This window comes from Sphaeroforma arctica, assembly GCF_001186125.1.
Source record: "Sphaeroforma arctica JP610 unplaced genomic scaffold supercont1.252, whole genome shotgun sequence".
Taxonomy (NCBI): Eukaryota; class Ichthyosporea; order Ichthyophonida; genus Sphaeroforma; species Sphaeroforma arctica.
The window spans coordinates 48,078-60,396 of NW_014040306.1; the positions used below are offsets into that span (position 1 = coordinate 48,078).

Consider the following 12,319-nt stretch of genomic DNA (forward strand, 5'->3'; position numbering starts at 1 on the left):
ATTTTACACTAAGTTGTTTTTTAGTTGATTTAAACTTCAAAGAACGTAGTATAATAAATACAGTAGTTCGGTCACTCAAAAATGTAGTCAAAACCAAGTGATACTTAATAAAGAGTGTTAAGTCTTAAATAAGTGAACTCAGTTAGAAGTGCCGTTGTGAACGGCGCGTCTGCTGTATTTATTAATCACGCTCCTATATGGGACGAGACTTTCTCTAACAACGGCAGATTGTGAAAATCTCCGTATCTAAGATTATGGTCTCCTAGTTACTAAATAATGATGACATCCGACGAGTCATGATTCTTTCTCACTAAACGAAATATTCTACTATCTAGTCCGGTCCTCGGATCCGTTCCTCAATAAAATCCTCTTAGGCCCGAGCCCCTGGTTCGGTTCTAAATTATTTCCCTGAGTTGCGGTCCTCTGGTCCGGTCCTAAATTCCTCTTGTCAGTCCGGTACTCTGGTCCGGTCCTATATCTCCGTCCACGGTACTTTGTCCACATGCTTGGTTTGTAGCATCTAGGGACCAGAATCAAAAAGCCAATCCAAATCCCAAAACTCAGGATCATCGAATATTGAGTTTTGGAATTAGGATTGAAATATTTCTGATATTGGAGTCATCAGAAATATTAGCGGTAGAACCGGTAAGCTATACCGAAACTCCGCGTGAGAGAGAATAGGCACAGACAAAATTTATGGTTATGCGCACCAGTGTGAATGGATCATCTCATGCGCAGAAGATCACAAGGTCCATCTATAGTGCAAACACATCAGACGAGTTGCTAAACAATTTCAGTCACCCACATTAGCGATAAATGATAAAAATATCAATGTGTGCACGCTTACTATTTGTAGCACGTAAGCACAGCAGGGTCACTAACCAAAGTGATAACATTTCAAGTCAAATGGAGACAAAGATCATGTATCCTTACAAGAAATCAACGAACTACAAATACAACCACGACGAACAGTCACAAAAAATAGAAGTGTCACTAGTCACAAACACTAATAAACCCTGAAAACAAAAGACCGTAGACAACAGAACAGGGCGCAACAAACACCCAAGTAGGATCTACTACGAGCATCAAGACATCCATACACAAATAAAAGGCAGTATATCTAGCACACAGCTAGAGCAGGGTTAATACACGAAAGAGTGAATAATACCGCAAGCAGAGGAAAGTGTAATTAGGACTACAATTCTCAGAAAACCAAATCACAAAAGTGAGAAATGCAAGTCACACATGGAACAATCCTAAATCACATATACACAGACACATGCCTACAAAAACATACAGGATAGGACATGAACAACAAGTATTTAGCCACAACTAAGGCTAGAGTTAGAACAATAGAGACTAGTGTTATCAAAGATACAAGATAAGTGATACAGGAAACAAAAATATTTCCATTACTTATGGTAACATCAATCTGATCAATGAACAAAAACTCTAAGAACAATCAAATACAAAACACCATTATAGTCGATTGAAAACGTTCAGAGATTTAGAGAGATACCAATACATTAATAACAATAAGGTGTACTTGGAGCACATAGTACCAAAAAAGGGAGACATACATGTAAAGCTTCATTCAGATCAAATCAGATCAAGAGAACGCAACCAAACATCAGCAAAAGGTGAAATGCATACAACAGTAATTAATAATTACACGTGAATACACACAACATCTTGGTGCCCACAAATCATAACTGGGTATCCGATAGACCAAGAACACACAGAACATCAAACGATGACGAATAGTGTGCAACCAGATCAATTGAACACAAAGTGTATCACATAATTACTGTGAACGAAAAACTAACTAAGAGCTCAAGGGATCAGAAGGACAATTAGTCAAGCACCCACTACATCGAGGGTGACACTACCATCACCTAGTATAGAGACAGGTATACAACACACTAAAACATACACTAGTACAAGTATACAACAGACTAATAAAACAATAGTTTGGTACACATAAATATGCAACAGAATAATCTACAGTGGACTAACAATACAAGAATATTCGAACACCTAGTATAGAGACAGGTATACAACACACTAAAACATACACTGGTACAAGTATACAACAGACTAATAATACAATAGTTTGGTACACATAAATATTCAACAGAATAATCTACAGTGGACTAACAATACAAGAATATTCGAACAGAATAAATCACAAAAGTTCGGTACACTACAAACAAAGGTACAGCCTACTAAGGCATGGATGTTCGATACATAACAAGGGCCTGCAACAGCACCGAACTTCACCGGTGACGTCATTGGGACCGAACATCTCATTGAAGAATAAGCACAAGTAAGTCCAGACGTGACGAAATAAGCTTGACTAACAAACACCGTTTTCACCCCTTATAAACACAGGGAACAAAGCAACAAGCTACCGTACCATACAGTACGGTAAACACTTCCCGCGGAAGTGCAGCGAAACAACAACACTACAATAGTAAGTATAAATAACTTCGAATTTATTTTATTTTATACGAATCATTATTAAAGACAAGGGGGGTGAAGCGCGCGCATTCGCACAGAATATAGCAAGAGTTTTTATTGATAACCCGCAATACCCACACGCCATCACAGACATCTCAAGATGCCAACGGCAACCAGGGCGAGCGTGTATGGTGGTGACATTGAGGGGGCCAAGCCCAGGCAGTGGCTCCGGCCAGCCTACACCGGCTGGGGTATCCATACTAGCCTCAGCGATGCGTCTAGAAATAGACAAGAGTGTCTGCCAAGGTTTTAACAAACAGTACCGGTGCCTATACCGACTCTACACAAGATGAGGGTAGGCATTCATGATCAACAGTCAGAACGACGCATGCCACTCGTGGATTCGGAGCTCAGACGACGATATGATTTAGCTCTCGACAATTGTGGTGTCGATGAGGAAGATGACCTCATTCAAATAAGTCAATACATTAGTGAGTTAGAGCTCATGCGTTCACGCTTAGGGGACCAGTTAAAAGAACCACCTCTTGCAAAACTACTAAAGACTTCAGAATTTCCTAAGCTAACTAAAGATAGTCACTTTAGAATGGAAAATTATGAAGACATCATAGAGTTCACTACGCAATGTAGAGATCTATTCCTAGCAAAGTCCATGCCGCTGTGTCAGTACCCAGCACTAGTGAGAAACATATTAGATTCCTTTGATGCAACGGAGAAGACCAAGTCAGTACACAATAACTTAAAAATATTCTGAGACGCATACAACTAAGCACTTCAAGGAACCTGAGCAATTCAATAGGATCATTATTGACTGACTCAGGCCCCACCCAGTAGACTATCTGTTGGAGAAGTTTCTCAATGACATGTAGAACAAGAAGCTGAACGTGGAAGTGCGCACAGAGTGTGCGCATAAGACAATGGCGATGTTAGAGGAGCGTTACCGCAACTTAGACAAGGAGCCCATACACTTTCAACTCTTCAAAGTACAAAGGCACAAGCACTTATGTACTACGGACAACAATCACAGGCGGATGCTCTAATCAAAGCAGACAAGCAACCTGATGGAAGTAAAGGGCGCTAGTCAGATATAGAACACACTAAGCTTTATACTATGACTGAGGCAAACATAAGAGCGGCGTCCAAGATGCAAGGAATATCGAATGCTAAGGGAACAGTTGCGAATGCAGAACAAGCGTCAAAACACACAGACAATCAACCAAGCTGAGAGTAGCACTACTACTACTAATAAACGGCACAAACCGGACAACGGTGCACCTAGTCAAACCAAACCAGTAGAATAAGCCCAAGATAAGAAAGGGGTGCGTGAGGAACGTCCATGTCCCTATTGTAAGGTGATACCATCTCCACATCGATTCAGTCTATGTCCCGAAAAGGCTCCGAATCAGGCCAAGCAGTCCACTTTAAATTCTAGAACGATTCCTCTCGAACCAAAATTGACCGACTTTGCCCGCATACCGCCTCTCACGGTTTAAAAATTTGTATCTAGAGCAGAGGTTTATAAGACCCATATAAAATTTTAATATACGATTGTTAACCAAACTAGGAATCTACCCAATAGCGACTGACAAGGTATGAGTCCCCATCAACCGAGAAATACACATAGTCAGCTTATAATCACATGTTGGCCATTCCCACACCAAGGGTAAATATATATGAAGTCAAAACATATTGTCGTGTTCAATTCCCTTTTGACAACCTTAGCGATGTGGCATATCTACATCTTTTCGATTGTAATGTCTTGGCAAAAGTTGGACTGTTAGTCAATTCCAGAAGGGTATTATCTGTGATGTCGAAATAGATATTCCGTTTGATTCACTCTTGACACCCTTAACGATGTAGTCTTATCTACATCTTCTCGATTGAAATGTTTGGAAAGAATGGGCGCTTAAAGGAAGATTAAATATCTGTGAAGTTAAAACAGATCGTACCGCTCCCTCTTGACACCCTTAGTGATGCTGTCTATCCGCATCTAAGGATTTTGAAAAGGTTGGATTGTTCGTCCATAAAAGTAGAACTTGAGAATAGTGAAAACCGCCGTGAGACAGGTATGTTTGTATTTTTTATTTCCACCTAGAAATTTGAATTGAAGATTCCCATTGTACGAAAGGATACAGGAATCTAAACGATTGTTTACCAGATGTCTCCTTAAATACCTTACTGAATAGCTAAATTCAAAAGCCTATCAAGAATGGATTCCCAAGAAGAAGAATTTCTTGCTAGTTATGATGGATAATTACGATAATAAGTTCCGTATATTTCCCTAGTTTCTACTTTATCTCACTGCCGTAGTTGGCAGAGACAATATATTGATTGAATACGGTGTATGACTCCAGTATATCCTTGAATAATCTATTACGTTAGAAGTAGCCTTCTATCAGTCTCAACGCTATAATCATAGGAAAAACATAGCAAGCCGAATTTAATTTTTTTAAACAGGTTCAAAGAAATTGTTGGGGAGGGGGTTTGGTGTAGTCGATACGAAACTCCTAAAAACCCCCCCAATTGTCAGGGCGGCGCAGAACGAGCGCTGAGCCATGCATTGTTTATATTAAGGGATTACCCAACTACTGCGGGTATGACAAATTCTAACAGCATTAGAAACGAAAACATAGTAGGCCCAATTCTAGTTTGTCAAACGGGTTCAAGGGGGATTGGTGCAGTCGATATAAACTTCCCACGATACAGAGCGCTGATCCCTGTATTGTGAATGTCTGCAAAAGCATAGTGACATTCGAATTCATTGTGGTTTTCTATGTATGTGAATGCAATATTGGGATTGGACTAATGCAACTCTTAATATCTTTAAAATTTAGTCGGTCACTCCTCGACCCCCCCCCCTTTCATCTCCTGAGATCTCTTCTCTACCCATGTTACCTCGGATGAGAATTGTGATATGGATACTAGATCGATTATTTTACGAGTCGGGCTTACTATTAGCTTATTGTGACATAGGAAGAATGTAAACTGAGAACAAGGGGGCAGGTAAAAGGTTGCTTTCATATACTATTGCTAAAAGAGCTACCAAGATGAAAAGGTCTTCTTTCTCTTAGAAGACAAAAACTCGATGGAAAGTTAATTTTTAATTTCTAATACTATTGGGGAATGATGTTTTTAATTTGAAAGGGTACCAAGAAGTTTGCACCCATTCAACCACAAGACGAATTCCATAAATTATTCTAGCAAGGTAAAATTCTTGCTCATATACACTTGTATCGGCTATAGCCGGAAGCCAATGAAATTATAATCGGCGGGGTTGTCCACTACAGGACATCTAGACATCATTTCTATGTTCCAAAAAAGGACTTGAGGGAAGGGAGGTTGCCCCCAGTTCGACCACCCCTTATGGATAAAGAAAGCAGATGCGCGACATGCCTCTTCTACCCACTAGAATTATCTAAGCTTACCAACCTTTTTGGTAGACTGAGTCCTATAGGACATATATAGACTTGTTTAAGGCTTGGAAAATATTCCTTTAGCTCACTGAAAAAAAATGGTGTTCTTGCAACGTACATTGGAATATTTTCATGTGTTCCGCTGAACTAATAATTAGGTCCTGATCGCAAGCCCGTAGTCTGCACATAGATTTCATCCACCGCCGGCTAAAATTTGCAGAGAAGTGTGATAGATACAAGCGTGGGTAATGACAGGTATGAGGCAGAGGTACAGCGAAAGCATAAACTGTAATATCTGGTTTGCATCACTACCAAACACAAATTCGCAATTGAAATAGCCATTATAAAATTAAATCGCACACGAACCTTTGACTTGATTATCTCCTCGATGCGAGTCATGACATCGGGCGTGAGCTTCTCAACGTAGTCCAGAGCTGCAAGATTCTGGTCCAATTGCTTGACACTCGTCGCTCCCAGAATCTTCAGTATCACAGTTTATGATCACGAGAAAATTGAACATGTTAGAGGATTATGTAGCAGTACCTGTGCATATTAAAACAAATTCCAGTACTAGAAATCAATAAACTGAATATCAGCCCGAAAAGCTCTCGTTTAGAATTCACGCGCGTACAACTAAGCTTACCGTGGTAGACACCTTAGGATTGGCGACACACCAAGCAATTGCGAGCTGCGCTAGCGAACAGCCGATTTCCTCGGCAATTGGTTTCACTGCCAGGGCGGAAAAACGACAAATTTAGATGTTTTCACGCTAGATTTTCAGTCGTACCTACACGCTTGAAGCATATGCCAGCTACAACTAGCAGGTGGGGTGTGCTGAAGCTTGTACCGCGACATACAACATATCTGATCAAAACGCGTCTCACATCGTTACAACACCTGTGTCCGTGACAATATTCCATACATACAGTTGTCTGTTCGCGTAATCTGGTCGGCCTGTTTGACAAACTTTGAGTCCTTCAACCATTTGTATTCTTCTTGGGCAAGACGTGATCCCTCTGCAGAAGTGAAATTGGTGCGTGAATGTGAGTTTTATAGTGCAATTACTTACAGGGCGTGATTATCACAAAGAGAGCAAAGATTTGCCTATGTGCCTTCTCGCTCATATGTTCGCAGTTTGACGAGACGTCGAAGTTTATATTTCACTGAGTCAGCCAAGAGCAGCAACGATCGCATGCGCTTGTGTCAACCGACATCGATACAGCTTAACACTAGTATAATCTATTTATACGACTAATATACATGCATTCAAGTTGCAAGCTTTGGTTGGGCAAAACAACTTTACTCTAAACGCATCAGTCGATACAGCTTAACACTAGTATATTCAATTTATACGACTAATATACATGCATTCAAGTTGCAAGCTTTGGTTGGGCAAAACCGCTCTACTCTAAGCGCATAAGCCTGTATCTTCCATGTACATGATTGCTTGAAAACATTGAAAAGAAGGTAGGCACGTATGCAGGATGTGCGAGATGAGACAGTCTGTTGCTCTGTCTCATCTACAATGCACATGCAACCCACCTGGAACATTGTTGCCGCTGTATTTCCCTGTCAGAATGCCCGACGCAAGAGGCGACCAAATGGTAAGACCGTATCCGTAGTCATTATACAGGGGTTGGTAATCGCGCTCCACTTTGTCTCGGTGGAACATGTTGTATTGTACCTGATCCATAACCTACAGAAAATAAAAGAGATGAGCTCGTTGAGCGCACGAGTTTCCCCAAGTGACAAAGAAAAAGCAACGCCACAGTTTTATAGAAAAAACAAAACAAAGTGCGTATAGATTATTAGTGGAGAGGATGATAGGAATTTAATTGAGTATAACATCAGATTCACAACACCGAATCACTCCTATGCGAGTTGAACGAATATACGTAAGGGTTGAACTCGGTTTGCCACAGCCTCTATTCGACATGAAGAAATAGACATGCATTGCAAATTGTGGCATTAGCTTTCGTCTCGAAGCTGACACAACCACAACTGCAGAAGCAAATCCTTCAAATTGTGACACATGCATAACGCTCAATTCTGATTCCTCTACTTTTTAGGGCTTGGGGTTTAGAGGTTTAAACACATGCATAACGCTCAATTCTGATTCCTCTATTGATATCCCGCCAATCAACCCATCAGATTATAAAAAAATTCACCACTCATGCACTTCAACAAACTCTACCCACCGGCCTTATCAAGCCCAGACGATCGGCAACTTCGCAAGCCTTCGTGATCTGAGTTGCGTCCCACTCACTGGTGCCCCAGTAGAACGCCCAGCCCTTATCAATGATGTGGTTCATGGCACGTACAGTCTCCTCAATGGGCGTGCGTGGGTCGGGTCTGTGGCAGAAGACCAGATCAAAATAGTCCAGCTTCATTCGCTTGAGTGCAGCTGAGGACCATGGTAACATTGGGTGAGTCAGGTATGCTGCACAGATAATGCCACAGTACATAAGCGAAGCCTAGGTAAATAGTCCGAGGTCGAGTCGTTATGGTTGTGATAATGCTTAGTCAGGTGCTTCTTTCGAATTCTGTACTTTGTAACAAGACATAGCCCGGAGGATAACAACAACAAGCAGATCGCCTGTACATAAATATATATCCGTATATATATATATGAACATAACATTCTTGTACACACACCAATATACATATATATATATGTATATATTATACAATTATATATATATTAAACAGTTATACAACGGATACACCCATAAACTTGTATGTACGTGTTAATGGAGAAACTTCTTTTACTACTCCGCGATTGTCAACATCAAAATCTGTATAATCTTTGGCCAGAAACGAACTATGCACTAAAACTAAGGTATGCCTATGTATATATATATATAAATAAATATACATGCCAATATTATATATATATTCACATTTATATAAATATATGTATGTATGCCAGTTTTATCATATACGTATATATATACAAATAAAATATCGTTATTCACATCTTTATATAAAGAAATTTATGTGCGCGAGTACTCTCATATACATACACGCATATATATATACATATACATATGCACATATATGTATACACACATACATACATCATACATATTTGTCCACCTCTATCTACAGTATAATACAAATAAATATTTATATGCACATCGGTATATAAAGAAATGTATGTATGCGAGTATTCTCATATACATATATGCATATATATATGTACACACACATACATACATCATACATCCATGAAAATATACTTAATGTCCACCTTGAAATCTGTATATTCTTTGGCCAGGAACGAACTATGTATTAAAAATGAGGTATGATTATATATGTATGTATGCCAGTATTATCATATACGTTTACGTATATTTATATACAGTATATATATACAAATAAAATATCTATATGCACATCTATATAAAATATATATGTACGCGAGTATTCTCATATACATAAATGGATATATATACTTATACATATGCATATATATTTGAACACACACATACATACATCATACATCCATGAAAATATACATAAATTTCTAACTCGAAATCTGTATAATCTCTGGCCAGAAACGAACTATGGACTAAAAATGAGGTATGACTATAAATACGTATATATATATATATGTAGAAATGTCTGTATGCGGACATTATCATATACGTATATTTATATACAGTATATAGAATAAATATCTCTATGCACTTCTATATGTGAAGAAATGCATGCACACGAGTTCATATACATATATGGATATATATACATATGGATATGGATATATATATGTACACACACATACATACGTCATACATCCATGAAAATATACATAAATATATACTATATACACATATTAATCAAATACACACATAAACTCTAGGTACATTTAGACATATATATATATACATGGATGGATTATATACACATAAAACACAAGCTGTAATATTACTAGAAAGAAGACAAATGTCAAAACAATGTATTTACATGGCCACCGAGTTGGATATAGAATTCGAATATTGATAGGCGCATCATAGTGTTCGTAACAAGTTAGATCTTTTCCAAAACATGACATTGTCGTTAGATATGTATCGCACAGTTGACTCACACTGACCCCTCAAATAGATGTCAAAGAACACACCTTGGGTGCCTTCAACAATATGCTTTCTCGAGCAGCCGCGGGCATTGGGGCCGGCCTTGATACCGAAGAAAATCTTAGTGGTAAGCACCAAGTCAGATCGTTCCCAGACACCCTCCTCGATACCCTGCTGGACAGCATCTCCCATGACTGTCTCGGAACTACCTGCAGTGTACCCCTCAGCATTGTCAAACATATTGATTCCTCCCTCATACGCCTTCTTCATCAAATCAAAGGCCAAGGTAGAGTCGGTTGTGTTTCCGAAGGTCACCCATGATCCGAACGATAATTCTGGAACACAGTTTGTGGTTGATTGTTTCGGGTTAGGTGAATGTACAGGTGTCAAGTATAAGTAACAAGTAGAAATCGCAAGATATAGAAACGAACTAGGTGTGCTTTCTTAACGTTCAGAGTGGACACATATAAATTACGCTAATCTGTATTAATATATTTGTTTCGCTATAACCGTGCTCTATTCCACCCCATACATAATTGTGAACCTGTTCTACTCACCTACTAAGAGAAGCCAACGAAATTCTGAACTTGCTGTTCAGTACAGCGTGGGTCAGCAGATGCATTGTAGATATATGCAAAACAAAACACAGCCCACGTACATACCGGACACTAGGATGCCGCTATTGCCCAGATTGTTATACTTCATCTTCTCTCTGTTGTCGCTTATGACTAAAAGGAACTAGATGCGTATTGACTTCTCACTTCTGGCTATATTTGTATCCATCAATGTCAAGAACTTCTTTGTAAATATATATTTTGTTTGTGGTTCTATGGATTTGGTAATATTTTACTACCATATTTGTATTTTGTCAGACTGAGTTGGGGCAATGAGAAGTTCTCATCTGAACTGTGGCTGTGCGGCGCCTGTGCCTGTGTCCTGTGACTGTGACCACTCACCACTGTGTAAAGAGCTTCTCTCTCTCTGGTGGGGGGGGTGGAAAGAATCCGGAAGTTGTGTTTTTAGATTTTTATTGCAAAACAAAACAGTAACAGCAAACCGGGCGGAGAGCCGGAGAGGCTGAGACTAGAGTAGAGATTGAACTATTTACTGGAGTCCTGGGCCTGGGGGCTATTTAGGGCAAGAGTCAGTCATAAGAGTGCCAGAGTCCAGACTCCCCGCCTGAGTCATGAGTGGGGCCACTGGTCAGAACACAAAAATATGTTTCCTATTTGTGCTTTAAATCCTACAAGAGAGCAGTGTATATAAAAATTTAAAAAACAACAAAAGAAGGAGGGTGAGCCGGTGAGCACTGAGCAGAGGGTGACCCGGGTGAGTAAGTCTTAAAGTCAGTGACTCCGTGCCCCAAACTTCAGCGGTATTTATACAGAGGCCTCTAGAGAGACTCCCAGAGTGTCACTCAGCACTCTCAGACCGTCAGGGACTCAGGGCACATCCTGGTTGTGAGTTGTGACGGATTTTGCCTCACCAAAACGGGACAAACGAACAAAAGTAAATATATTTTAATTTTTATGTTATACACTTGTTATATTTATAAAAAATAGAACCAATACATGCGAAAAAAAAAATTTTTTATACATTATAATTTTTTTTTAAACAACGAAAACAAGTATTATAACTTTACAAACCCACACAGGCTGGTAGCCTGGGATACCCAGCTATCTATCGCTAGTATTCATCTATTTACAGCTAGTCAGCTACACGCCCACGCCCGCCTTACGGCTAAACCCTATTATTTTCAAATCTAGTTGACATCCACTGAGTCTTTTGCCCTTATTTATCTACACTTCCAAATTCCCTCGATTATACGTATAACACGACAGAGAGTCGAGTCTATAGGAGGGATAATATTATTTATTTCAAAAATGGCAAGTATGTATGATACAATGTATGAACATATGGTATGGCTCTCATAGTCGCTGTAGTGGTTCAGGAAAGATTGATGGGAAGAAGTGGTCAGTAAATTCCCGTTTGAAGCTTGGGCCAAGTGAGTCGACAATGAAAGATATGTGCTGAGTCAATTCGGGCCGGTGTTGACAAAACACTGTTACTATCGAATGTTCTATATATTTGCTTGCTGACCTACTAAGTAGAGTACCCACCTCTGTGGTACGGATCGGGTCTGCGCCGTGTAGTGCCGCGGAATGGGTTAGTGCAGAGTACGAAATACCGAGAAGGACCAGGTTATCCGTCATAATCCGGTCGAGAAGCGAGGATAGGGGTAAGCCAATACCACACCAGACCACGGATGAATTCGGTATGTGTTGGCTGGCCTGGATCGGGAGTATCATAGTCGGAACCAACAAGCGCGATGATTTGGTTTGAACCAATATTTGG

General features: G+C 39.7%; 1 protein-coding gene across 1 annotated transcript; it reads right to left on the bottom strand.

Moving 5' to 3' along the window:
• Positions 1 to 5,560: 5,560 nt before the first annotated feature.
• Positions 5,561 to 10,806, bottom strand: SARC_04469 (voltage-gated potassium channel subunit beta). Its single transcript, XM_014301700.1, has 8 exons — positions 10,627 to 10,806; positions 10,012 to 10,299; positions 8,090 to 8,295; positions 7,434 to 7,587; positions 6,818 to 6,907; positions 6,535 to 6,620; positions 6,258 to 6,371; positions 5,561 to 6,098 (listed from the first exon to the last, which is right to left on the bottom strand). The coding sequence occupies exons 1-8, from the start codon at positions 10,667 to 10,669 to the stop codon at positions 6,039 to 6,041; spliced, it is 1,041 nt and encodes a 346-aa protein (XP_014157175.1). The 5' UTR covers positions 10,670 to 10,806; the 3' UTR covers positions 5,561 to 6,038.
• Positions 10,807 to 12,319: the final 1,513 nt, after the last annotated feature.

Bases quoted from the DNA above. Each gene is read 5' to 3' on its own strand.
- SARC_04469 (XM_014301700.1), bottom strand. From the start codon at position 10,669: ATGAAGTATAACAATCTGGGCAATAGCGGCATCCTAGTGTCCG. The intron at 10,300-10,626 runs GTATGTACGTGG...ACTGTGTTCCAG, and splicing joins TAGCGGCATCCTAGTGTCCG to AATTATCGTTCGGATCATGG. The intron at 6,372-6,534 runs GTAAGCTTAGTT...GTGATACTGAAG, and splicing joins ATCCTAAGGTGTCTACCACG to ATTCTGGGAGCGACGAGTGT.